We start from the raw sequence: 27952 nt of genomic DNA, 5'->3' as shown, positions 1-27952 counted from the left end.
AGATATTTACAGGGTTTGAATCTCAAAGCTTGCTTGGTCAGATCTGGATACACAATAGTCTTTTAAAAGTTGTGTGAGAATTTGGCCACCCACCTCCTGTCCTTTGAAGTTGACATTAACTTGTTGCCCCTTTTTTCCGCATCTTCCCCTTCTCCCAATGAATAGCCATTGCTCTCCTTAGGAATTGGTCACATCACTCTATCAGAGTATATCTCTGTGTGAATTACCTACCCAACTAGATTATATGTACCTTAAGTTCAAGGTATAGATCTCCATGTTTATACATGATTACATGGTGCTTACCACAATGTGTTTTAGATATAAACCAGGTGCACCATAAATGCACATTCTGTTTGATTCTTGTACTCAGTGAACATTTAGTGAGCATCTGCTATGTGCCAGGGATGTACCAGATCCCAGGGATACCAAGATGCCCAACAGTATATCTGAAAGATCTTGCTGTAATGAGATGAAACTGATGTGCAAGCAATGACTACAAAACCAGAAAGAAAGCTAATCATGGAAGAATTTATTGTGGCAACACATAGTTGGGTAGGGCTAACTTTGTAGGGGACAGGGAAGGAGGTGTTCAATGGGGATGTGGTGCTGGAACTTGGACTCTGCCCTCATGGACAAGTGAGGAGAAGGGCACTCTGGACCGAGGAAACAGCAAGTACAAGGGCAGCGGTTGGCAAACCTTCTGTAAAGGGTCAGATGGTAGATATTTTAAGCTTTGGGCCATAGGGTCTCTGTCACAGTTACTGAACTCTGTCATTGAAATATGGTATTGCATAGATAATTGAATGAATGAGCATGGTTGTATTCCAATAAAACTATTTATGGTCACCAAAATTTGATTTTCATATAACTTTTTCATGTTATGTGAATATCATTCTTTTAACTTTTTAACTATTTAACAGTTTAAAAGCTATTCTTAACTCCTGGGCTATGCAAAAACAGCGTGCCAGATTTGGCCCACAACTAGAGTTTGCTGACCTGTTTCCAAAGGCATGAAAGTAGGAGATTCAGTTGAAGGAGCAGAAGAACAAACAGGTGCACAGATTCTGATTCGAGGGTTCCAGGCGGAAGCTGAGATTCTGCATCTCTGACATGCTCCTGAGTGGTGATGCCGAGGTCCTCACTTGGAGGAACAAAGAGCTGAAGTATCATTAGGGTCCCAGTATGCCCTTGCTGTTGTGATAGGTTTTGTGGGTATGGGAAAATCTCAGTAGCCCATTTTCTGCATATCAGGTGCTTTCAGTCTGTTTAAAAAGGAGAGAGATGAATTCTCCTAGATGAAGAATTAGAGAGCAAGGCAGTGAGATTCTTCCAGTGCTGGATGCAATTAACTGCCTGACGACTGGCATGTGGTTGCAGGGTTTGGGGGTGGTGTCCCTGGCTGAGCTGGGGCTGGGCTCTACTCACCTCCGGTATCCATACATCATCACCTCCATTCGGTTCCTGTTGGAGTTTTCCCCGTTCTCATCTGTTGTTAGTCATTCTGTTATCTTGAGACATTCCTGATGTGAGGTACACGGAGTGGAGACTTTGCTTTTGGGTAAGATTTCTTGGCTGTGCTGACTGGCAGGGGAAGTCCCCGGAGCGTAACTCAGAACAGAGAGCAACCAGAGAAGAAGTGTAGCGAAGCCAAAGAAAGGACACTTACCTGAAGCATAGGGACAGAGTCTTAAAGGTCATGTCAGCTGGATGGATGGCTTAAGGGACAGTGGAGAAGGTAAGTTAGAACACCCAAGGGCAGAAGAAATGTTGACAGTTAAGGTCAGCAAATGCTCAGGGAGTTTTCTCTGGAGATAACTCAGAACACTTTATATTGCACTCTGGAGCTCTCAGATACCATAAAGCTCTTTGTTACTCTAAAAGTCTGTAGTTTTTGACTATAAAAATACAGTACTATCTTGGTGTGTAAGGCAGGCAGGAGGTTAATATTCTGTCAACTTGTTTCTTTGTAGTGCCAAAAACAGATGACTTTGGCTTATACCTTGGGTTGGAACGTCAAGGATGCAAGTTGGTCGATTTGCTTTCTCATTGATTAGTACTCTGATTCTGTTGCCTTATGACTTTGACCGCTCAATAGTGAGTTAGAGACAAGTATAGTAGGCATCAAAGTTTTACTTACAAAAGTGATCACTTGGAGGAAAACGCTTTTTTTTTTTTTATTAAGGCAGAACCAAAATCCAGCTGGCAGCTTGTGCACAGGTTAACTGGCCAACAGGGTCTGTGCTCAGGGATGTCACTCCAGGAAGAAGATGGATTATGCTGATCCAAGCACATGTTCTGGTTGAGCTTGTGGTCAAAAGAGCCTTTTATATCAGGTTTGCTAAGAGTCTACTTTGGCCATGAAGCCATATGCACTGATAGCTTCTAAAGCAAATAGACCCTGTGGTCGTCGCTTACATGTGAGACGAAACCTTAGAAATTTGACAGTTGTGCAGAGGTGCAGAGGGTGATGCCAGGAGTGACAGCCAGTAGATCCAGATGCTGCTGTTTGTTGCTGTGCATGTTAGTCTCCTTGGCAGCTTTTCTGTCGCCTCAGATCCTGCCTGTGTTGGTCTGAGGTAGAACCCAGAATTGGTGTTTGCGAAGCTCCCCAGGTGATTCTATGGACAAGTGAGGGCTGAGAAGCCCCAGGTTACATTGAGAATGTGTCGGGCACATCACTGGCTCCTCTGTCGCCACTTAGCAAGGGCTGTGTTCTTTCCTGCCAGGACTTGGCCAGGTCAGTGCCTTTTGTCTGCAAATCAGAGCTGCTGGGAGGAGGTTGAGTGAGATTTCTGGGTATATTTGTGGCTTAGGGAATGGACAAATAAATTGAGGTGTCTGACAACTTGGAGATACTTAAATATGCTGACCACTTTCTTTCACTTCTGCAGGAAAATAATCTTGTCCCTGAATGCAGAATATCGCAGCAGAGATTCCTGACCTTTGAAGATTTGCTGTACCATCTTGATGTTTCTTTGCGTGTGGTGTTTTGTTTGTTTGTAGCATGCTGGGTGTTTCTTCTGACATAGCTGTTTTGTAACACCCTTCGAGGTAATAGTATAAAACTCTGGACGATAGAACCAAATGCAGGCCCAGCAATCTCTCTGGAATTTTAATTTCCTTGATCTGTGATGTTCTCTTAAGATCTACAAGTTGCCCTTGGCTCCTGGTCCTGTGAGTTATTTGTCTGTTAACGTGGATCATCTCGTGTCTTGAAATTCGAAGGGGTGTATATATGCACGGATAGCTTTCAAAGTTTTCCTGATGGGCCCCTCCTGGATAATGACACATATTTAGAAACTTCTGTGCTAATCTTTTTCAGTTCACAAGGGTCTGGATCCCTGACCCTGATGAAGTGTGGTGCTCGGCTGAATTAACCAAGGACTACAAAGAGGGAGACAAGACCCTGCGGCTCAAACTGGAAGATGAAACGGTACGTGCTGGTTCTGAGGGGTGAGGAGCCTCAGGTGTGTGCTGAACAGGACTAGATGATACATTGTGGCTGGAGTTTTTCTTGGATACTGGTGCTTCTGAGCCCTTGCATTTGTCATTGTTGCTGTTGATGATGATGCATGTGAAATTGCAAACCAGGAAGCTGCTCTCTGGATGTCAAGTGCCCATTGGGGTTAGCAACTATGAGGTCATTGGTGGTTGAGGCCAGAATCTCCTCAGTGGAGTTGAGGGAACAGGAGGTTCCCTTCCTGGGATTGAGGCATAAGTGGGAAGTGAAGGGAGAGTAGCTACTTGCAAGAGTCTGCAGGGAACAGGGCCTATGAAGCCAGCCTGTCAGGATTGGGATCCTGGTTCAGCCATTCCTGGCTTTGTAACCTTGCATGAGTTAGTGATGTTTACGAGCCTGTTACTTCATCTGTAAAATGGGGGTGGTAGTTTGTCTAGGGCTGCTCTGAGAATAAAATGGGCCAATAGGTGGCAAGTACTTAGAATAGTGTCTGGTACGTAGCACTCCATATGTATTAGCTGCTGTCATGAGCATTCTTTTTGTTGATTTCTCTCAAAGGGAAGACAAGGTAGTTAACTATGAAATTCTATTCCTCCTAATGTGTGGGATTCAGTTTCCCTTGAGTCTTTTGTGATCGGTACATTCCACAGATAATTTGAATGCTCACCCTGTGCACTGAGTCGGGTCATGGGAGGCAGATGGATGAACAGTTGTGGCCCTGATGTTTTGGGGGGCTCAGTGCCAGAGCAGGCAATGAACGTGAACACAGAAGCAAGACAAAGGACTGTGGCCAATGGCAGTAGACATGGGAGAAAGTGGATGGTATGGGAGGGAGAATGAAGGAGCCTGCTCTGAGGTCGGGGTGTTTAGCAAGGCCAGGCTTCTTGAGGGGGAGGGGGTTGTGGAAATGAACCAGCCATGGAAGACTCAGGATGCAATGGGCTGAGAGTGAAGTATCCCAGGCAGGAGCTATGTGTGCTGAAGTCCTGCGACCTTGTCATGTTCAAGGTAAGGAAAGGAGGCCAGTGCAACTAGAAGCCATGGGAGAAGGGGACAGTCATGTGGTCTCAGGCTGAGGACGCAAGCAGAGGTAGTTCATGAAGGGTTTACAGTCGGGGTGTGGAAGGAGAGAGATTTGGAACAATGTGGCAGGAAAAAACCAAGAATCTGCTTTGGGATAGATTGAGTTTGGGATGTAGGCATCGTGTGAAGAGGTGGTTTGTGTTGGAGTGATTGTTGCCCCTCCCTGAGCACCAGTAGCACTAAAAGTTTGTCCTGCATCCTCTAGCCTTTGATCATTTATTGCCTGTTGTTTTCATCCTTTCAAGCATTTCTGTCTTGTCTCCTTTTCTAGAGGGTTGGTGACTAGCTTGTTGACCAAACATCCTCCTAGCACTAACTTCTATTTTTTATCAACTTGAGGGTATCATTTGGTAAACTTGCAACAGTGAGTTTGTTAGAAAATGTCTGCACCAAAGTGTGCACCCCTCCCCTTCCTCTTCCTAGCAGGCAGGTCTTGCTAGCCGCCTCTTGGTTTTGAGCTGAGAAACACAACTCCCAACAGATGGAATTATGTTTACCATGTTGAATAACTTCCCACCCCACGCCTGAAACAAAATTAGTCCACGCACTTGGCTGGAGTATATTCTACTCCAGCAGACTTCATTTCAGTTGATCTTTTCAAGTGGGTGGGTGTTTTTGAAAAGTTGTACAGAGGTAGTGGGGAATGATCTGTGTTGCTAAAAACAGAGCAGATGCACGCCTCCCCTGCTGAAAACGAATTTGGCCTTGCGTGACTAATCCTGGCAGCTGCCCAGGGCCTGTCTCCTCCTTCCCCTGCTACCAGGCCAGTGAGTGTGTGATTGGAAAGGAAGGCTGGGGCTGGAGATGAGCAGCTCTCCAGAAATAATGGGCTCTGAACACCTGAGTCTGTCTAGGTTGCTCATGGGCTGTGGCTTGTCCACGGCTGGCTCTGAGCTGTCATTATGAGCAACTCAGCAGAGCTGTGGACTAGACACAGGAGCACAGAAGTTCTGTGGCTGGACCCTGAAGACTTGAAAGGAGTCTCTTCTGAAGCTGAAACCATCCCTGGTATACTAGCTTGGCTGGAAAATTCACCCCATCAATCTCTTCCCCTGAAGTCCAGTAGTGTGGGTTTTACTGCAGTGGCAAAGGATTAAAATCAATTAGGGTCTCTTCCATAAATATAATACTGTTCCCAACTTTGACTTAGGACAGGACCTTCGACCTACCTGATAACCCATGCCCTCTGTTCAGGGTGGTCAGACTTCTCACTGTCTCTAACATGTTTTATCACTCCTGCTTTTGCTTATTTATTTTGGCGGCAAAATATATGTAACATAGAACCTACCACAGCTATTTTTAACAATCCAGTGGCAATTAGCAACTCATTGGCACTCACATCATTGTGCAGCCATCACCACTGTCCTTCTCCAGAACTCTTCATCTTGCAAAACTGAAACCTGGTCCCCGTTAGACACTAACTTACCAACCTCTTCTCCCCCCATGGCCCCTAGAAACCTCCATTTTACTGTTTCTGAATTTGACCATTCCAGATCCCTCATATATGTGGAATCATAGTGTCTGTATTTTTGTGACTGATTTCACCTAGTATGATGTAAAATGTTTTATGTTGAAGCCAATGAGGAAGATGTCAAACTTTTGGGGGGGGGTTGGAGGGAAAGGATACAAGCCGCAGTGGGTACGAGATATCTAGGTGTGCCAGCCCTTGGCACAGTACTGTGTTTTTAAGCTGGATTGGGCATTTCATGGAATGCAGTCCTTGGCGTTAAGGTAACTTCCTCCTGCCTCCCCTGGAGCAGAGCTCTCTGCAGGTCAGACCTGCTCTCTCTTGGCCCTACCTCCCTTGCAGACTGCTCAACTCTTGCCCTCTAGTGGCAGGGAAAACTCTCCCTGTTTCCATGGTTTTGCGTTTAAATTCTGTTTTCCAGCTGAGTTTGTGTCCAGTGTCGGGCAGGCACGTTGATGGTGAGTACTCCCTATGTGCAGGGTCCTAGCTTGGCGCTCGTGAGAGGGAGATGGAGCATGTGGGCGCTATAGAGAGTAGAGTAACGTGCTCCATCCGTGTCTCAGTACCAAGACCACCCTGATGTTTGTGGGGCTGGGGTAGGAGAGAATGTAATCCTATGGTCTGCTTCAATGTATAATTATATTTTATCAAAATTATTTAGATCTTACATGTTTAACTTTAAAACATTTAATATTTCAAAAGTAAAGATAATTGCAACTCTACTACTCAGTCTCCATCCAGTTGCCAATGTAAAGAATCACTGTCTTTGAGCATGTTGTGCCTGCACCTGTGTACAAACACGTGTAAGAGTAATAGGAATTGTCCCCTATGGGTTAGTATTCCTCATTTGTCCTGTTGCAGTGGTTGCAAACACTTAGCACATCTGGAACCATGATTAGAACGTGTGGAGAAGCAAGGACTTGGACCTTTGGCCCAACTGGGAAATGATACTCCATTCTCTAAGAATCTTCTGCATGTCTGCTCTCTGAAAGGAAGGATGGCATGTTCATGTGTCTCTTACCTAGACATCTTTGCCGCCTGATTCCTCTCCCCACTGCAAAGCAGTATAGTCTCTGACATTGGCGATGACAAAACCCGTGAACCTTCAAGGGAACTGGGCACCATTGTTTTATTTCAAGGACAATGGGGCAAGAGGTGTGGAGAGGTATTTCCCTGGGGCCTGAAGGGGTGTTAGTCACCAGAGTGGTGCTGAGAGTTTCAGTCATTCTGTATCTGCACTGAATGCTGATCCCAAGGATGGAGACATCATGTGTTCATTAGTAAGTGTATATTTTGTGTTTTTGATACTTGAAAGCCTCTAAAATGCAGGGCCCAGGGAAGAGGGCCCCTTCTTAGATCTAAGGATGGCACTGAATGAAGAGGTATGTTCTGAGGGGGCCAGGGACATCTCTACCAGGGCACCTCTGGGATGGCTCCAGGAGGAAAGTGTGATTTAGGGTCTTGGTGATACCACTAACAGCAGAAGGTGGTAGCTACCAACTCTAGAATGTAAGGAAATAAAAATCAACCCTGAACGCTCTATTTCCCCTTTGTCTCACTTTTAACACATAGTTTTAAAAAATGGGATTCTCTCATAAATTCTCTAGACACCTTTTTTCTTAATTCAGAAGCATGTTATGGGTAGCTGCCTGACCATCCACATAGGTCTGTCGTGTTTTACTGTCATTATCTCTAGCTTTAGTGAGTCCCTATCTTTGCTCACTTATAAGATTATTTTGTGTGACCAAGGAAGGAGGAGTCTATTGATGTAAAATTCTGAGTAGGTTTTGCCTGCTGCCCTCCAGAGAGGTTGAAGCAATCCGTACCCTCATGTCATACGTCTGTTTGTCCCCACTATTCCTAGTTAGGGTCTTGTCAGTCTTTATGCTTTTGCTCATCTGGTGGATAGCAGTGCTAATAATGTTTATTTGCATCTCTTTGTTTACTGGTCAAGTTGTACAGTTTTTTTATGTGTTGTCCATTTGTTCTTATTTTGTGTTCTGTGTATAATTTTCTGTGAAGGTGTTGGTTTTCTTCTTGATTTCTTATAGCTCTCTAGATATTGAGACTATGAATTCTGTCACATAGTGCAGAGTCCCTGTACCCATTTGACTTTGTACATGGTGTGTTTTATGATGGTTTTCAAGTTTTGTATTATAGTGAAATTCATGAATATTTTCCTATATGGTTTTGGTTTTTGCGTCACCCTTCAAAAGTTCTTCCTTCCAAAACGTATACAAATGTTGGCCTGTTTTTCTGTTTCTCTTTTTTAATATTCCATCTAAAGCTTACTTTGGCTTCTGGGAGTGAGAATAGAATACTGGCACTTTTTTCCAAATGGCTAGTTTACCTACTCACATTATTTTAAAAATTCCTCTTAACCTTTGATTTGCAATTTTAACATTATCATGTACAAATTTTCTCTATGTACTTGCATTTATTTCTGGGTCTATTACATTTCATTCAACTGCCTATTTTAGCACCTTTCCTGTCTGGGTTTATAGTACACCCTAAGATTTGATAATACAAGTCCCTCTAAAAGTGGTATGGGAGGAACATTGATAATTTATATTCTCTTAAAAATTGACTATTATCCCAATAAACTGAGTCTACGTCCATAGAATTTTCTAAAAGGTTTATGTAGAACAGTAATTCTTAAAATGTGATCTATAGGCCACCTGTATCAGAATTACTTGAGAATTTCTTTAAGTTTCAGATTCTTAAGCCCCGCCCCAGAGCTCTTGATATATAAACTGGGCTGAAGAAACTGTTTTCACAAGTTTCCCAGAAGATTTTTAAGAACACCGTAAGGAATTTAACACTTAGATAAAACATTGTGCATAGCAGCCAAGTTCCTCACAATGTTTAAAAATACCCTCTGCTACTTTTTTATAACTTACATGTGTAGATGTATCTGTGTGCATATGTGTAGTCAGTTATAAATGTGTCCTGAGATTTGACCTTAAAATGTGTAATCCTACTCCTCGATTTTGCTTGTATATTCCGAGCTATTAATATACTTTAGGTCAAAGCAAAATTACTGCCTTGGAAGAGCTCGCAGTTAGGTTGTGGAGAAATACATGTACGCATGGTACAATTTGAGGCCACTTGTAGTCACAAGATAATCCAAATAAAACTTGAGAGTGAAGCACCAGCAATAAATGGGGCCAATCAAGGAAGGTGCCTTAGATGGGAGAAAGAACAGCACCCCACCTGGAACTGGAATTAAAGATTCAGTATTTTTCATTAAGAAACTATAGAAGACTCTCTTAAATCTGGTGCTTCCTGAATGTCTTGTCAGTCCTTTACCTTAATATCCTGGGGTTATGTTATCAGCAAATTTTCCACCTCTACTGGTCTATCATGGAAACACAGATATTTGTTCAGTTTGCCTTTCTTTAAAACATTATTTATCTTTATCACTTCTGATCATGTTAGTGATCTCAGTGAAGAAGACAGGACATTGACTACAAATGCTTCATAACTCTGCCTTTTTGTGTCTGCTACTTGCATGTCTTTAGATTCGGGAATACCCAGTTGACGTCCAGAGCAACCAGCTGCCCTTCTTACGGAATCCGGATATCTTGGTGGGAGAGAATGACCTCACTGCCCTTAGCTATCTGCACGAGCCTGCTGTCTTGCATAATTTGAAGGTCCGTTTCCTGGAGTCCAACCACATCTACACCTACTGTGGTAAGTGGACAAGTGTCTATTGGCTGTGTGTGTGTGTTTGAAAGTACTTACCAGCTGTGGACGTGTAACCATTCTTCAAATGGTTAAGAATCCCAGTTTTACTCTGTCATTTATAAGTACCTCTCTTCTGAGACCCTAAAAAGGTTTGCAATCAGTGAATGGGGCTTAATTAGGCTGTACCAGTCTCTACGGGATGATTGGTGTTAATCACGGCTCAACCAGGGAAGAAATGGGTCACATCATGGGGTGTGACTGGTGTAGGCTCAATCCCTGGAGTCATGACAGAGCAGTGAGGGTAGAACAGTGCCCAGGCTCGGGCGCCTGCTCTCACCACCCAACCCATGCCTGAAAATTCATGCTTGGCTTGTTTTGTTTTTCTGCTCGAAAGGGCTGCCTTTCTTTCTGATCCAGTCACTTTGCCTATGTACAGACATGGTGCTTGATGAGGTTTTGTCAAATTAGCGAGCAAAACATACTAAATGCTTAAAAAGTCCTGAAATTATCGTATTTGATTTTCTTAAAACTTCTCCTTTTCCCACATCCCAAATTGTGGTTTCTGCTTTGTTTTGTTTTTCTAAGAGTATTGCTAAGTGGTATGGCAAAAATACTAATAGAACCCCATAAACTGTTGTTTAAGAGGGAAGTCAAGGCTCTGATTGGAGTGTTAGGCCTTGGGGCATGTTTGTGGGAGTTGTCCTGGTCGTGCCTTAGAGCCCTGGTTTTGCTTGTGGTCTTAAGTGATGCCTCAGGTGCTCTGGTGTTTCACTTTATGTTCTACTTTGGTTTAGAATTGGCAGGTTAGCTACGAAGTTAGGGTGAGCTTTTATGCCAGCTCTCAGGAGCTGTGGATAAGCATGTTCAGTACTTGAGAGCTGTGGTTTCCCAAAACTCCTTCACCACAACTGCTAGCAGAAGTTTTATTTGAAAGAAAACTATCAACTATCAAAGCCTTTAAATAAGATGTTTTTTCAGTAGATCTTTTTTTTTTTTTTTTTTTTTTTGAGACAGAGACTTACTCTGTTGCCTGGGCTAGAGTGCCATGGCGTCAGCCTTGCTCACAGCAACCTCAGACTCCTGGGCTCAGGCAATCCTCCTGCCTCAGCCTCCCAAGTAGCTGGGGCTACAGGCATGCGCCACCATGCCCGGCTAATTTTTCTATGTATATTTTTAGCTGTCCGTATAATTTCTTTCTACGTTTAGTAGAGACAGGGGTCTCGCTCTTGCTCAGGCTGATCTCGAACTCCTGAGCTCAAACGATCCACCCGCCTCGGCCTCCCAGAGTGCTAGGATCACAGGCGTGAGCCACCGCGCCCGGCCTCAGTAGACTTTTTAAAAAAAAAATCTCCCTTTTTAGGAGTAAGGGTAAATGACCGTCAACTTTCCTGTTTAAAAGAATCCCCCATAGGAGACGTCCTTGTGTCTGCACATGCTTATCCCAGCGTGCTTTACCTGTTCCAGCTCTGGCTGCTCAGAGTGACTGATGGGGCACAGAATTCCCAGTCTTCAAGGAAGCACTTGTTTCTGCTCTGGAGGGACCAGGATATTTTAGGAAAACATGTGACCTCAGGGTGTATCAACATTTGAGTTGGATGCTACATGAATTAGGATTCTGTAGAACTCTCTAATAACCAGCAGAACACGTGAGCTGCTCCTAAGAGGATTCTCCCAGTGATTAGCCTATTAGTGGAATTTATCCAGGTTCTGGACATTATTTTTTGTCTTTTCAGGCAGACTTCATCAAAAGAGAAGACTTAGGTGTCTGTTTCTTTCCCTGACCCTTTCCCGTTTACTTGGAAATAATCTGATTTATTACACTTTGGGTTCCCCATGTTTCTTTTCAAACACTAGAGGGGAACATGATGTAGGAAACTTCCCCTCTTAGCAGTGGCACTTTCCAGTCTTGCTGCCTTTTCCCCAAGTGACTAGAAACTGTTTTTTGTACCTCAGTCAGTGGGTCTTCTCACATTCAGAATGCAATCTTATGGGAAAGAAAAAGGCATATTTCTGTTGTCTCAAAGATCAAATTTGCTTTTGTCTTAAATATCAGCCTGCCTGACCCATCCATAAAAGATGAACTGAACCTTATAGCATTTCCTGATTGCTCAGTCAATGTGTGTTTGAGCCCATCATTGCAGTGCATCCTCTGGGGACACAAGATGTAACAGAAAAGATACGAGATATGATACAAAAATAATAGCAAACACGATGCCTACTATATCCAAGGTGCTGGTCTGTGTTCCCTCTCTATCAGTCATTTTGTCCTTAGGGCATCCCAGGTAAATGCATTGTTGTTCCCATTTTATAGTTGAGGAAACTGAGGCACTGACAGGTTAATTGCCAAAGTCACCCAGTAATTGGTTGAGCCAAGATTAGACCTTAAGACATATAAATCATACTCTGTCCATAAACTTTATATTTTAGTTGATAACCCATATACAAATGAAAAAAATTAATAATCCCTTTCCTAGATTTTAATTCTGAGATGGATATTTAAGTGTCTCTAATACCTACCGGCAGAGATAAACATCCTCTTCTCTCTGATCCTGGAACACTTTGCATGAATCTATTTTATGAACTCAATTCGAGCATTTGCGAGTGTGTGTTTTTTGCTCATTCCAGGCCTCAGGGTATTTGGAGGCCTGGCTTGTATCTTAGTCTTTTCTTCACCAGAGTCTAGCATAAAAGCACGCAGGTAGGTCTTGGTAGAGTTGGGTGATTGGTGAAGATTTGCTCTGCTACCCTCTCATTCTTTGGTTTTGGTGTATGTGAGTGCGTGGGTACCTTAACCTGATGCCCCCTGGCTGTTACGCTGTCAGAATCTGACTGCCTTGTCTGCTTGCAGGTATCGTGCTTGTTGCCATTAATCCTTACGAACAGTTGCCAATCTACGGACAAGATGTCATCTATGCCTACAGTGGCCAAAACATGGGAGACATGGACCCCCACATCTTTGCTGTGGCGGAAGAAGCCTACAAGCAGATGGCCAGGTGAGAACGACCTCAGCCCAGACGTTCTCCTGGGTAGTTGAGGGGACAGGAAGAAGGGGCATTTGCACCTTCCTATGTGACTGCCATTCCCTGTGGAGTGGTAAGACTAAGATTGGAAAAACACCTTGGAAACAAAGCAGCCCGAGTTCTGCTTTTTACCTTATTTCTTTGTGTCGTTACCTTGTCCTTGTGAACCTGAACCTAGAGTTGGAGAACAATGGCTCTTCAGACTTAATTCATTTTCTGAAGCATGAGATAGAGCCCTTGCATTTCCTCTCTCCTTGACTTCCTTTAGGCCCTCTTTCCTCCCTTGCTGGTGTAGTGGAATCCATTTGGTAGCACCTCCATTCATTTGTCCCAGCCTGATACACAGATGATCTCACTGAAGACTCCTTTCGAAGAAACCAGGACTCTTGACAACTTGTTGAGATGCCAAGCATTTAGGGGCGGAAACAGAAGTTTCAAATGAACAGCTGTGCATAGCAGTTTTGGGTTTTTAGCCTGGAAGTGGGATTCTTTTCAGGCGCTTAAGTAGATCTCCTCATTATCGTTCTTTTCCTAACTCTGAAAGTTGAGGGGCAGGTCTGTCCCATCAGAAAATGGGCTGGGTGATGAGCTATAACTGTTCCGGTGTAAAGTAGGGAAAGTTTTATCAGTGTTTTGAGGGAAATGCATGTCTCAGTTAACACTAAAATGCTGGATCCTCTCAGCCAAATTTTTCTTGCCATTTCTAGAGAGCATCTTACTGAGCTAGCAACATACATTGCAAAGTCTTTTAGGGGGAAGGGCGATGTTGAGGCTTTAGTTGAGAGGAGTTAGTGATTTTTATGGGAGGAGAATCCCTGTTCAGGTATTCTGTGCTTCAGTGGATTTCAGAGTATAATTTTCAGCCCAGTGGAAGTTTTCACGAGGAAAGACTGTTTTATAGCCTTCCTTACTGATTTATAGTGTTTTATTGCTGGCTGTGGAGATCAGTATATAAAAGGTCTGCTTCATTATAGATATACAATGACCATGTCCAAAGATAAGTACTGATTGGAGAACTGATAAATCTAATAAATGGAATGATCTATAGCTATTATTTCTCCAAAGTGTGGAGCTAAAATGACTGCAACCTTTGACCTCTGTAATGCCGTGGGAAAGACCATATGCTGTATTATTCTGCTATTAGGGCTTTACCAGGAGTCCCTTAGCTTGGGCAACTTATGTGCACTTCCTAACTGACAGCGTGGTTTGGGGGACAGATTGTGTGCAGAGAAGAATGAGTGTTTGTGTGTTGCTCAGCACACAGCCCTGCTCCTGAGTCACTGGTGGGGGTCATGGGTATGGCCCGGTGGAGGGAGGCCTGGGGGCTGGACAGGCTCCTGCTGTGGGAGAATCACTTCAGCTGAGTCTGTGTGTGCTTCTTGTGAGGACAGCGACTGTCCCTCCTCATTTAGGGGACAGTTTCTTTATGGTCCTGGTGGTGTGGCTTGGTTTTGGTTACTTCCTACCATGCTACAAGTTCTGACAACTGTCTGAGACTTATCTTTTCATGGATGTCACTGGCATTTGATTATTTTTCATCCCATTCTCTTCTCTTAGCGTTGCATTTAGCTGTGTCAGTTGCAGTTCTTTATCAAAACTTCTTGAGGACCCCCTGCAGATTTGAGAATCTTCTGGCCTCCAGTTTTATCCATACTTGAGAGTCACTTGGGTAGAGAGGCCTCTGTTCTTCCCCCCACCCTCCATGCCTGAAGCTGGGTCCGTGGTTCTTCTAGACTTGGGTTATTTCACTCACTGGGGCCTTTGCACCCACTGGAGGGAAGGAGATGTTTGAGAGTCTGGGGTGATGGTGATACAATCTTGCCCTTGGCTAATGTATTTGGTGAGTAGGTGGATTGGATATTAAAGCTGGACCAAGATTTGCTTCCTTAAGGATTTTCTGTGAAGTTTTAAGGTTTATACTCATTTTACCCACTGGGTCAAATTTTGCTGAAGTTCTTGTGCAATTTTTACTCATGGATGTGCGTTAGAAGTGTAAGACCAGCACATGTGGCCACAGGAGAGAGCTATTTTTGAATTAGTTCTATTGTTAGCAGCTCAGGATTTCGGTTATTGATCTGAGAGGTACATAAGAAACCCCAGCAGAATCTCTGTTGAGCACACCAAGAAAGAGGCCCGTAGGTCAGATGCCGGGAAGGTTGGTGCTGTGTTTCCAGTATGGGCCTTCTCTGTCAGTTCGGAATACCAGGACACAGTCGCTCAGCAGTGCTTGCCGACTGTCTGTTGTGCTCTTCCTGATTCACCAATAACTGTTAAAATGACTGGCTCTGGTGGCCATAGCCTGGCACAGCGTGCTTTGAATCTGAGTCCTGCTGGCAGCTAAGCAAAGTAAAGGGTGTAGGAAACTAGATTCCTTCCAGTCTTTGGAGACTATAACTCAGGTGGCTCAGACTCGGTGATTCTTTCTCGCTGGGGACTGGATTTTCTTTCTTGATGAGGTGCACACAGGGACTTTGTGTGGCTGGAGGACTCTGTCAAAGCATGAAGGACGACACACAGATCCTCTCCTGGGAGTTCCAGGAGGGACTTGCTAGTGCGGGAGTAAAGGAAGAGGAGACACCAGGAAGAGAAGAGGATCAGGTCCCTGTCCCTGTGGTGTCCTGTCCTTGCCTGGACTTGAGGAAAAATGCAGATTCACAGGGAAGAAAAAGAGGGTTAAAATCGAATGAGACCTCATACTCATGGATTCTGTCCTGTGAGGGAGAGGACTGACCTCCGCTGCTCAGCTCTGTGTTTTCTGCTCCTCCCTCCCAGCCTGAGACCCCATGTGCCCTCCGCCTCACTTCTACCCGCCTCAACCCCAGCCGCAGGTTCTACACTGAATCCTATCAGCAAACGTTTACTAAGTATCACTTACAGGATAGGCTCCACACTGGCCACTGGGTGGACCCTCACCCTACCACTTGAGCTCACTGGTTGGAGAGAGAAGAGGTAATAAGTAAGACAAAAAGCCTATAACTTCAGTAAGTGTAAATAGAAGCTGTGCCCACAGTGTCGTTTGAATTGGGCTTGGAGACGTAACGTCACAGACGATCCAAGAAAACTATAGGCTTTCAGCTGGCTGTTGAGGAATTTGTAGGATGCATAGGGTGTGAGAAGGCATCTAGGTGGGTGGAATAGTGGACCATAACCTCTGAAGTGGGACGTGGTCAGGGCTGGGCACAGTGGCTCATGCCTTTGATCCCCAGCACCCTGGGAGGCCGAGGCAGGAGGACTGTTTGAGGCCAGGAGTTAAGGACCAGGATGGGCAGCACAGTGAGACACTGTCTCTACAAAAAAAAACCTTCAAAAATTAGCTAGGCATGGTGGTACAGGCCTGTAATCCCAACTACTCAAGAGGCTGAGGTGGGAGAATCATCCGAGCCCAGGAGTTTGATGTTATAGTGAGCTGTGATAGAGCCTGCATAAAAATTGGAATTCCCTAGTGGCAATGTAAATTGGTACAGCCATTTTTGGAAAATAATCTGGCAGTTCTTCAAAAGGTAAAACGTAATTTCCATATGATCCACTCTTAGTTATATACCCAAGAGAAATGAAAACACCTACTGACACAAAAACTTAAATGTTCATAGTGGCATTATTCACAATAGCCGAAAGGTAGAAACAACTTAAATGTTCATCACTTAGTGGATCAGCAAAATAGGGAGTGTCCATATGTGGAATATCATTTGGCCATAAAAAGGAACAAAGAACTGATACACGCTAGCACATTGGTAAGCCTTGAAAACATGCTAAGTCAAAGAAGCCAGATAGAACAGACTACATATTGCACGATCCCATTTACATAAAATGTCCAGAATAGGCAAATCTGTAGAGACAGAAAGTAGGTTAGTGGTTGCCTAGGGCTGGAGGTTGAAAAGGAGAACGTCTTCTGACAAGCATGGTTTTTGTGTGTACGTTGCTGGTGGTGATGAAAATGTTCTCAAATAGTTGTGGCTGTGGATGTACGCCTCTGTGAATGTGCTAAAAACGGTGGAAGTATGCACTTTCAATGGATGAATTGTGTGTTCTGTGAATGGTGTCTTAATAAAGCTATTATAAACAAAAAGGCGTGGTCAGGGTACAGTACCTAGGCAGTTGACCCTACATGGGGAATGGACCTGCAGGGCAGTTGTGAGCTGTGAAGTTAGAGACAAAGTGAAGCCAGAGTGTGGAGGCCTTTGCAGGCTGGAGGGAACTTTGGGAGAGAAGCGTGTTCTATTGACAGAGGGTACAAAGGGGGTCGAACAAGTTGGGGAAACCCTGGATTAACCACGGTAAACATCTCCCTTTAAGGCAGAGCTTCTCAGAACTTTATGTTGACATGCATTCCGAGTTTCCAAGATGCAGATACATTTTGCTGGGTTTGCAAATCATATTTAGACACACAACTGTTTTCAAAGATTATTTCAAGGGACCAACGTTCTGGGCAACACTGGGAAATAAAGCAATGGAAAAGTTTTTATAGCTTCTTAGATAAGGAGATCATCTGATACAAAAGATATGCAAAGAAAAATTTTACTGAGTTCTATTTGATAATCCTTTTTTCCTCCATGTTTCTGTGCATTTCCAAAAATAAGAATTCCTTCTTATGACAAGCTTAGCTTGTTGTGAAAATAACTTGTGTGTTACAAATGACCTGTATAGAGTGAATGAAAGGCAGGGAATTATCAAGTGTGAGACTTGGTGGTACAGTGTTGTATTCTGTTTTTTCATCTATGGTTTACCCCAGGACATGTGATTGCTGCTCAAGGAAGAACTGAAATAATTATGACACATGAGTGCATTTAATTCTCACCATTGCCACGAGGGATTAGTTAGCCCCACAATATAGAGGATTAGAGAGACTTAAGGATTTTGAACAGAGGTCATGAAGGTAGTAAATGGGTAGAGATATTATAGAATTCAGACCCAAATCTATTTGCCCCAAAGCTTCCTGCATTAGCTGAGAAGTGGTACCACCTCCCTAAATGGGTAGAGATGGAATCCACACAGTCTGATTGCCCAAAGCTTCCTGCATTAGCCAAGAAACTATACTGCCACCCTAAATGGGTAGCAGTGGAATTTGGACCCAATCTGTTTTCCCAAAGCCTTCTGTGTTGGTCGGAAGCCCTCCAACCATCCTAACTTGTGTCTGTTGTTTAACCTCAGATGGTCTTGTCAGAACAGAGCAGACTCTAGTCCCCAGGGCAGCACTGAGAGCTAAAAGGATAGATCTTTTTCCCTAATGGTTCGAAAGCATCTAAGATTCCAGAATGGGACTAGGGTTTTGGTGCATTTTCCAGCCTTGGTGGGAGTAGACCCTCTTAAGGGGCTCGCTGGGTCTGACTCCTTTTTTGAACTGTGATTTATCTGTGGTGTTTTTCTGGAAGAGTGGAGACGCTGCAAAGCAAATTTGTTTGCTCAGGTAGCCAAGGTAATTGAGCACCCACACTCCCATCTGGCTCTGCTGTGTTGTCAGCTGTGACTAATAATGAAAGATGGGCTTGCTGTTGTTGCCTCGGCTCCGAGGGGGCGAGTGCAGTTGGGCACACTTGTGGTGTGGAATGAAATGGACCCTTGCCGAGGCAGGAGCCTTCCTGGAGAAGGGGTTTGGAGTCCATCAGAGTGAAAGCCTGTGCTGGATGGGGAAAGAGATTCTAGTTGAAAGTCCTGGTTGGGTGCTCGGGAGAGGGTATCCTGCTTGGTTTTTGGTCCCCACCAATGTGAAGAATATATAGAGAATTTGAAGGCCTTCCAGGGAAAGACCAGCATGAAAATGTTTACGGTGAAAAAGCTCAAAGCATCCCACTTTGAACAGGAGGAAGATGTAAGAATGATGGTATGAGTGGGAAGTGCGAGGCTGTCCTCTGTTGCCGGTGACAACCCAAAGTGAGCATGTTGGTTCCCGTCAGGGCAATGAGAGAAATTCCTGATTGGAAATGCACTGCAGAAGACAGGGAGTGAGAAAGCTATGTGTTTTCCGTCTCGGGAGGTCAAAAACAAGTTGACAACTGTATCTTTCTACTAACTGGGATAGTATACTCTGGGATTTGTGAGAATGAACTTGGACTTACCTCTTCCAGGCTGAAGGATTCTGTGGAACTTGAATCATTGGGAAAATATTTTTTAAAAAGAGTTATATGTAGATGGCATAAATCCACACTCTGCTTTGGGGTCAGGTTTGAATGTGAGGTGGTTTGTTGTTCTGGGCTGTTACAGTTTGGCAAGTTGGGAATGTGAAGTGCTTCCTGATTGAACCTCCTGTTTTCAGGGAGAGGCCACCACCATGCTGATGTCTGCAGAGCCAGGTCTTGTTTCTCTGCAGGTGCTTTGCTGTGCAGGAGTATCCAGGGGTCTGTCCCTGGCAATCTCGTCTCCTGACCTACTGTGTGTCTGTGGGCAAACCCTCTGGCCTCTGTGGTTCTTGGAGTCCTCACCCTTTAAGGAGAACATTGATTGGCTTTGCCTGTGAGAGGGACTGGAATCCAGTGGGAAGTCATGAGGAAGCTTTGAAAGTTGTTCAGTGCTATAAAACTTTGGGGTGCAAATGTTACAGCAGACAAACAGATTCATCGGCTGTTGTTGAATACAGTGAATGGTAGAATCACCGGGAAGGTCAGTAAGTAAGAAGCAGTGAGTGGATGAACTTTTATAGTAAAATCTGAAACTATGACTTCAGTCAATCCCGAATTTTGGATGAAGTTTTGTTTTCATTCCCATTCACTATGACATCAGGTCAGGGCTAGCCTTAAGTTGTGGTAGGAGAAAGGTATAGGAAATGCTCAAGGTGTCTGAACCCAGTAATGGTTTTTAATTTTCTCTCTGGCATTTTCTCTCATTTCTTGAACATGGCCTCAGTGTTTCATGTTGTTCAGATTCCTTCCTGGGATGCTCTGTGCTGTTCACCTGTACCTATTCTTCCCTGCTCACCTGAGTCTTTTTCTGCGGTCTCCTGCCGGGGGTGCCAGCACACTGATCTCCCCTCCTTAGGGATGTGATAGTGCTAAGGTTTTTTGTAGCATCATTTGGGTCCTTTCTAAGCTTGTTATGTTACAATTTGAGAGAAGGGGAAAGTTATTTGTGTGCAGTGAATGTGGCTAATGACATTCCTATTTTAAAAGAAATTGATAAAGTGTATATTGCTGTCTCCTTTTAAAAAGAAATGAGTAGGACTAGGCAATTTCCTTTGGCTGCTATGACCCTACAGAGGGCATAAATAATAACAGTTGTATATCTGCAGTGTTCCCAACATGCTTTGTAAGGTTAAATCCAAAATCAAAGGTCATATTTTACCTGGGGAATTGGAGCATATTAGAATATAGTCACCTGGCAGAAATTGGTTGCATGTTGTAAGAATGCCACATACCATGTCCCGGCAAGTGGTCCTTTGGGTGCTGTCTGCCTGTTCCCAGTACAGGTAACTGTGTGGTGCATTTTCAACAGCTTTCACTGTCGAGAGTTTCTCCATCACACAGCAGCCTGTTCCCGTGCCAGTCTCCATTTGCCTTCACCTGTGGATCTGAGCTCTGTGCAGCTGTTTAGGACAATGGTCATTTTCTTATATAAGGCAGCCCTGCTGTCATGTGTCGTCCTCTGCCCCCACCCTGGGCCAAGCCTCCTGGCTCCCACAGCCATTCCTATGAGCACAGACTCTCTGACAGTCTCCTATCTGGTCACCTTCGCATCATCCGGTCTTTCTCGCTGGTATGAGTGGTCACTGGATATGGTCTGCTGAATGAGATGAAGAGTTACTCTTACACAGAATTTGTTAGACGAGCTTCTGAATGCATTTACTTTTGGCAGCCATTCCATATTGACTTTTTGCAAGTTTGTTTCCATCCTCTTCCCTGCCCCACCCATGTACATGCTCAAGAACTGTTTATATTACAACTTAGATATAATTTACTGGTAATAAACTGCACATAATTAAAGTGCAGTCACACACATTAAATTGCAGATACAATTGACAGTTGTATTACATACACTGGTGAAACCATCACCACAATCAAGATAGCAAATATTTCCTTAACTCCTGGAAGTTTCTGTGAGTTCCTGTGAAGTCACCCCTCCACCCCCAGGTAACCACTGGTCTGCTTTCTGTTGCCATAAATTCAAACTGCTTTTTATTAAGATGGTGCCCTCATTCTACATTTGTGCAATTGTTTTTTTCTGTGCTGAGCAGGATTCTAGTTATCCATATTAAATTTCACCTTTGTACCTGTGTTCCATCTTTCTGTGAATGTATCCTTGTGAATTCTGATTTTTACATGTGATAGATCAGTTCTCCCTAACTTAATGCATGTGCCCATGTAACAAGTCTGTCATGTCTGTTCTTATCCTTTGATTAAGGGTGGTAATCTGGATGGGTTCCTATGACATGCAGGGAGCAGTTTTTTTCTAGCTACTGGTCATCTAATCTGATAGAACTGAACATTTAGTTCAGGTGCTTGCGTGTATTTTTAAGTCTAGCTAAAACCTTTGAGTGCTCTTGGTTGTGTGTGAGGTGGGCTAGCACAGACCCCGGTTAGTGTCCCAGCTTCACCCTGGACAAGTTCCTCTGCTCAAGGTGCCCCGTTTCCTTGTTGAAGCAGGAGGATCGGTGTGTGCCTTTGCCAGCTCGGGTCACTGTACAGCATAAACAGGTTCAAGTGTGTGGAGTGCTTGGCACGGAGTCCTGCACCCAGCTGTGCCTTGTGGACATGGCTCTCGTGGTTACTACACACTATCCTGGTTATACACTGTTTTTTTCTGATGTCAAAGTCAGACTTGTCACCCCACATGGATTTCTTCTGGAAATAATAATGGTGGTGACATGTGAGTAAGATTTAGTTTTTCAAGGTGTCTAAAATAATTTTCAGTGAAAAAAGCTAATAGAATGTGAAGCCTAGCAGGATGAAATGGCATTACTATTTACATCATGGTAATGCCTTTCACGCCATGTTAACCACTCTTTTCTTTCAAGTGCCTATTTTCACATTTATATCCCAGAAGAGACAGAGCAGCTATGAGCCTTGTGTGCGGATGTGCCTGAGTTTAGCAGTGAAGGAAGATGCCATGCAGCGAGGCAGCTGAGAGTTTGGGGTCCAGGGAGAGAACAGGGACTGTCTGGGTTCTTAAAATGTGGTAGCTGAGTGACCTTGAGCATGTTTGTTTAAGTTTGCCTCACTTTGTGCCAGTGCTTGCATCTGTAAAATAGGGATAAACATGTAATGTCTAACTCATAAGATTGTTAGAATTAAATGAGTTGATGAATGGAAAATGCCAGTATAACTTCTGGTGCAGAGCAAGTGTTCAGTGAATGTCAGACACGGTGGTGGTGGTGGTGGTCGTGAGTGATACTGGTGACATAAAATATGTGGTATCTGTCATCAACATTTCACAGTATCCAGAAGGAGGAGGTTGATATGGAAGGAGGATTCAAAGTTGGGTGGGGTTCCCTTCAGAGGTCACCCTCACAATAGATTTTACTGTCACAGCCAAAGTGAACAGTATAAGGGTGGCCAGTTCCTTGTGTTCAGTGAAATTTTTTTGGACTTTTTTATAGGTTTGTGTTTAGCAACCCAGTATAACTTCTATGATCATCATTTCAATCTGTCTAGAAGAAATACAGCATCAACTGCACTATGTTTAAATGTCTTTATCACATACGGAAAAGCAGCAGCTCTCAGTGCTGCAGTTTTCCCCAGTGGCCAGAAGTGGTGGTCACTTCTGGTGCCCTCAGTAGTGAACCCGTTGGTCTTTAAACTGCTGGAGTATACCAGTTTTTGGAAGATGATGCACTGGAGTATCTGAAGAAAATATTACAACCGAATTTTTTACATTTTAAAATTAAAAAATATCATTTGCGTATGTCTCATATGTACAATATAGTACAGTAGCACAGAAAACGTGTATTTTGGGAGGAGTGTGATAAGAGTGCATGTTCAAAAGTAAGATGACTAGTTTAATGTCCATGGAAGTGTCTAACGCCACATATACAATGGTTTTTTGTGGCCAGTTCGTGTTCCACAGAGGAAAAACTGTCCTTCAGCCATCTGCTGTCATTCTTGTCAGGGTGACTTTACAATAGGGAGAAGGTGGCTGACCCACTGCAATCCATCCTGTCCTAGGGGATGTAATTAAGAGTGCATGGCCATTGTCTCTCCATTAATGTCATCTTTCTAGGCTGGATTAAAGAGCATTGCTCTTTATAGTAGATATTTGGTTATATTAGGACATACGGGTATAAATAATAGTGTTTTGGCAAAAAGAGAAGAAAAACCCTTGGGAGATGTCCTTTATCATGGAGGTAATTAGAATCGAGTCCCAGTAGGTCTGGCCTTGCCCATGGTGGAGAAAGGGGAGACTCCCCTAAACGGCTCTACCTCAATATCTGAGAAGTCCCCACTCCCATTACTGAATCAGAATCTCAGAGATGGAATCAAATCCTCTGTATCTTTTTTTTTAAAGCTCCCCAAGTGACTCAGAAAGAAAGCACAAGTCTTTGGACCAATGTTTGGGAGACTTTTGGAATAGATGAGTACCTGTGATTTCTGGGATTCGGAAGAATCTGTTTCACAGGTTTTAATACTCTGCATCTCAAAGCTCTGCTTAGTTGCTTTTGACATCTCAGAATGAATTAAGGATCAGAGTGGGTTTTGATCAAGGAAAATAGTTACAGAATTTGAAAGCCTGTTAGAAGGTGGAGGACCTTACGATTTTGGGAGATGCCTCAGCTTCTTGTGCGGTGACTGTCAACCCGGTGGCACGTGACAATCACCTGGGTGGGAGGCCTTAAAGTACCTGTGCCCAGGCCCCCCCCCCCCCCCCCCCCGAGATGGTGAATCAGTTGGGGCCTAGCTGTTGATAATTTAAACACTTCCAGGTGTGATCTGTGAGGCAGGGTTGAGAGATTTGCTGAAATGACCTGTGCAACCCAGGTAATCCACCTGGTCTTTGTGAACAGCAGAGACTCGGGAAGTGAGGGAACTCCTCCGTGGGTGCGGAAGGGCCCGCAGGCAGCGCAGCAAGGCCAGGAGAAGGCCCCGTGGTTATGTCCTTTAGAGCCCCAGTGGACAGGCTTACAAGCAAATGCCTTTTGAGCCTGCCTGGCTCCTGCCCCTATTATAGATCAATGATCCTGGAAGCCAGAGGAGGGGTACCTACAGCCAAAAGATGATGGAAATTAATTTGGTCTTCTGTATTCCCAGAACTAGAGAATAAAATGCTTCATGATTGATGACTTGCTCTTAAAAAGATGTCCTTTTTGGTTCAAAAGGGAATTAGCTCTCTTTAGAAAGAAGTACCGAGAATACTTAGAATTATGGAATGTCTTTTTAGAAAATGCCTGCACCTAGTAGCAGGGAGAGAAGGGGAGGGTGGAATCCCAGCACCCAGGGAACTTTCTCCGATTAGTCACCCTTACTGGCTAAGAATAGCAGCACCCCCTAACCTTGTGTTCCTGAGAGATTGTTGAGGGCGTGTTAATATAGGTGGCTACAGTCTGTGTAGCCACATTTAGTTTAAATGTGTAGTACTGATCTTCAGTTAGCATATCGGGGATCAATATATGCTCATCTGGTTGGTTCTGCTGCCCCACTGGGTCATTGGGCTCCTAGAGTTTTATTCCATTTGTCATTGCACGTATTGATCCCATCCTAATTACCTTACTCTAGCTCAGCAATCCAGAGCAGAGATTATTCTTCCCACTTTTGTGGAGTTGTCACTTTTACGATTTTGTTCATTTTACTTATAGAGCCCCGTATCTCCTATGTTTCAGAGTATATGTTGATGTAATGCATAGAATGGCTGTTTTTTTTTTTTTTTTCTTCTTGAGTTTGAAGACTCTTTAGATTAAACCATCTGGGACAGGAGTTCCTTTTTTGACATTTTCAACGTGTTGCACCCTGCCTGGGCAGAAACTTCTAGTTCCCTCAGGATGCAGCCATTCCACTGTTCTAAAGTTCTTAGAGATGAATGGATATGTGTCCCTGTCACCTACTCACATGCCGGGGACTGCCACTTTTCTGGAGTAGCTGCCGGAACCCACTGTTCAAGGAACAATCACGTAGTCATTTTTAAAGTCCTGTATTTGGCCCTTTCCCTGTGCCCCATCTCTGCCAGTCGGGAACCCATAAGATGGTTCAGCACAACGCACTGCTGTGCTGTGGTTGCTGAGCCAGATGAACGAGGGAGGCTTCACAGCCTGGTCTTGGAGCCTGTAGTGCTTCCATGTGACCAGGGCTGCAGGTGACCCTGATACCAGATATGTTCCAGATCAGCACTTGACAAATACCACATGGACCACGATCACAGTGCTCATACCAGAGAGTTTCTAGAAGGCAAAACGCACTGCTTACAGTGGGGGCAGTTTATTCAGCAGGTGGTACTGATGGAGCACCTAAGAACCTTGTTCATCTCGATGGCAAGAAAGAGGGGGACTTGCGAGCTGTGTCAGGATAACATGATGTGGCTTCCTTTGCCCTTGAAGATAACAGGTAACTACTGGGAGGCTGGCTTCCCTTGCCCTGGGCATACCTGCTGCTCCAACAGGATATGTCTAAAAACTTAAAATGCCTGAAGATTTTGGTAAAGAACACACAAAGGAAACCTCACCATTTGGGATTTTACAAATGAGAGGCTTCTCCCTAGCTATTACTGAAAATAGCCAGATTTCAGCATTTAGAACTTTTAAAGGGAGTCCCAGAATGGTTTTTAAAAAATTAAAGCAAAATAAGGCAGTTCTGGTCCTGGGAATATTTGAAGATTGAAAGCTGGGTAATATAATACCAAGACATGTAAATATTCAGTATCCCAAATTTCCTTTCCAAGGGAGTGGTCAATTATCTGCTTTAAAAATAGTCACCCTACTCGTGGGGAGCCATGATTTAATTTTTGACAAAAAAGGAAGCTTACCATTTCGGAACAACTCATTTTCTACCCGGAAGCACAAGATAATTGAGTACTTGTGTTTGTACCCCAAAAGTGTTCTCCCAAGAGCCAACACTCTTCTTAGTCTTTGGTTCAGCACCTTGGTCCCTGTCACATGAACCCACTGCACAGCAAACTCTTGTCTTTGAACTTCCCTTCTGTCCGTGCAAACTTCTGACTCTTGATCAAGATCAACCTTAGGGCTGTCAACACTTTGATTTCTGACAAGACTCCCAGTTACAGAAAACGTTCCCCAGGATTTCTCCCCTCTGAACCTCAGACTGCTGATGGTCTCTGCGTTTCAACACAAATGCTGCTCTTTGTGTTAGGTGTGCTGGACGTGGGTCCGTTTCTGGAGTGTCAGCTTCCCAGGGGAGCAGTTTTCTTACACATAGTCACAAAGCTCCAAACTTTACCCAAGGTAAGTGTACAGTAAAGAATTGCCTGATGGGTGGGGCAGCTGAGCCCCCTGCCCCACCTTGGGTGTGAAGAGTTTGTAGGCACTCAGGTAGTACAAATGTACTTGCCATTTTACAGGGACAGTAAAACACTACATGTAACATAGTTGTCCCCTTCTGGGCTCCCCAGCCAGCCAGAACAGTAGAGCAGGAATGTTGAACCTATTGCTCGCATTCAACCTCAGGTGCTGCTAAGTGCCTTGATGTCATCTGCTAAGCATGCCCTCTCTCAGGGATATAGGGAAGTACCAAAACCTGTCTCCAGCAGCCAGGGAGGAAGTGAAATGGTGGATGCTCTTCTTCCCTGGGGCAGTTGAATGTGCCCTGTAGACTGGGGAAGGCCCCCAGCAGGCTGGTCAGAGAGTGGGTTATAGGCTGGCAAAGGCTGTGTTTTATCAGGTGGGAGTTACGTAGACCTCTGGCTTTGCTGAGAGATAGCTCTTGGTGGGTCTATAAGGATAGGCTGGGCTTCATTTCCTGCAGTTAATAGGTGGCTGCCATGTTATACTGAATGAATGTCAGCAAATTGCAGGCCATGGTCCACCCTGATGGTGTGTTACACACCTGGCACAACCCATAAGGAAAGCCATGAGGGAAAGGATTAGGAGGTCATTTAATGCTTTCTTTTGCTGATGAGGGCACTGAGTCCTAGACAAGTGAAATAACTTGCCCAAAGTGGAAATGCCCCCTCCAAGCCCTCTCAAAGGAAGATCACTGCATTATCTTTAATATATGGCTCTGTATAGGTTCTACTGTAAGTTAACCACACTGTTGTTTTTCTTTCTCATTCGTTTTCCCTATAATTTTGGTACGTCCTTTATGTAGACATTTGTAAAACAAAGTCTTTACCAGTCACACCAGAGGGTTTCAAGTTGTACTTCTCTCACTTGTGAGCTGGGCAGACTCCTGGCTTCTCTTCTTCACACTGACCAGCTTGATGTCATTTTTAGGATATACACAGCCTAGTTTTACTACTTTTCTCATAAAGAATTAACATGAAGAAGAGGAATTGACCGAGATTTTGGGAGATCAAGGATTCCCGACTTGGAAGTAGAGCTCTACTTCCTGGGACCTGGTCCTTGGTCACTCCCTAGCCATGCCCCAGGGTCCCTGGAACTCGCATCTGTGGGAAATTCTCCCTGCCACACCCTCTGCCGGGCTAGGCAGGGAAGTGTGGGAGGGAGCACCACTGGATCCTGCCGGGGAAACCCAGGCTTCAAATAAATCACTTTGGCATCGTACTGGGTGATTGTCCCTGTAAAGTGAGTGAAAGAGTGTGTTATCTTTCAGATCAGTGTCATCTGCTCTGCTTCATGTTGTCAGCACCAGGGAACACGGAGACCTCAGATGTGATAATGCAGTAGGGTGGAGTTGTTGTTGATTGCGAGTTTTGGTCATCTGTGTTACCTAAGTCCCTTCTAATGCTAACTCTTGGCCTCTTCCGTCTGTGCTATATAAAAAGGCACTTGAGAGACGGCAGGGAGGTGAGTAAGGGGATAGGAACTGTTAGAACCAAGCTCTTGATTATCCTCTCGCTCAACCTGGGTAATTGAAGGATCCCATGATTCTCAAGAAGGCTATTTTTTTGGCCTCAGGCTGCTGTTGGATAAGTTCAGTGCTTGACATAAGTGTAGTTTTCTTATCTATTCAGATGGTGGCATTTGTCATCTTAAAATCTCAGGGCCTGGGAGCAGGTGGGAGTGTGATGCCTCTGAGGCCCGAGTTAGTGTGAGGAATGGAGGTGGCACATTTGGACCTGCAGGGCAGGATTTCCTAGATGTTGTCAGTCTAAGACTATCAGAAGCTGTGTGGCCGAGAGGAGGGGAGGAGTATTCCTCACTTTTATTAATAGTTTTGTTAGAGATGTTTCTGAGGTCGTCAAGTTTTC

General features: G+C 44.3%; 1 protein-coding gene across 2 annotated transcripts in view; it reads left to right on the top strand.

The window, feature by feature from the left end:
* MYO5B (myosin VB) overlaps window positions 1-27952 on the top strand; it is a 264377-nt gene that overhangs the window by 108785 nt on the left and 127640 nt on the right. For both annotated transcript variants that reach the window (XM_045528029.1, XM_045528028.1), the window contains exons 2-4: window positions 3323-3433; window positions 9533-9704; window positions 12547-12691. In XM_045528029.1, the coding sequence (XP_045383985.1) occupies window positions 3323-3433; window positions 9533-9704; window positions 12547-12691 (428 nt within the window). The remainder of the gene's footprint in view (window positions 1-3322; window positions 3434-9532; window positions 9705-12546; window positions 12692-27952) is intronic.

This window comes from Lemur catta, chromosome 16 (assembly GCF_020740605.2).
Source record: "Lemur catta isolate mLemCat1 chromosome 16, mLemCat1.pri, whole genome shotgun sequence".
In the NCBI taxonomy this organism is placed as follows: Eukaryota; Metazoa; Chordata; class Mammalia; order Primates; family Lemuridae; genus Lemur; species Lemur catta.
The sequence above is the reverse complement of the archived record's forward strand: the minus strand, read 5'-3'. Positions and strand labels throughout refer to the sequence as shown.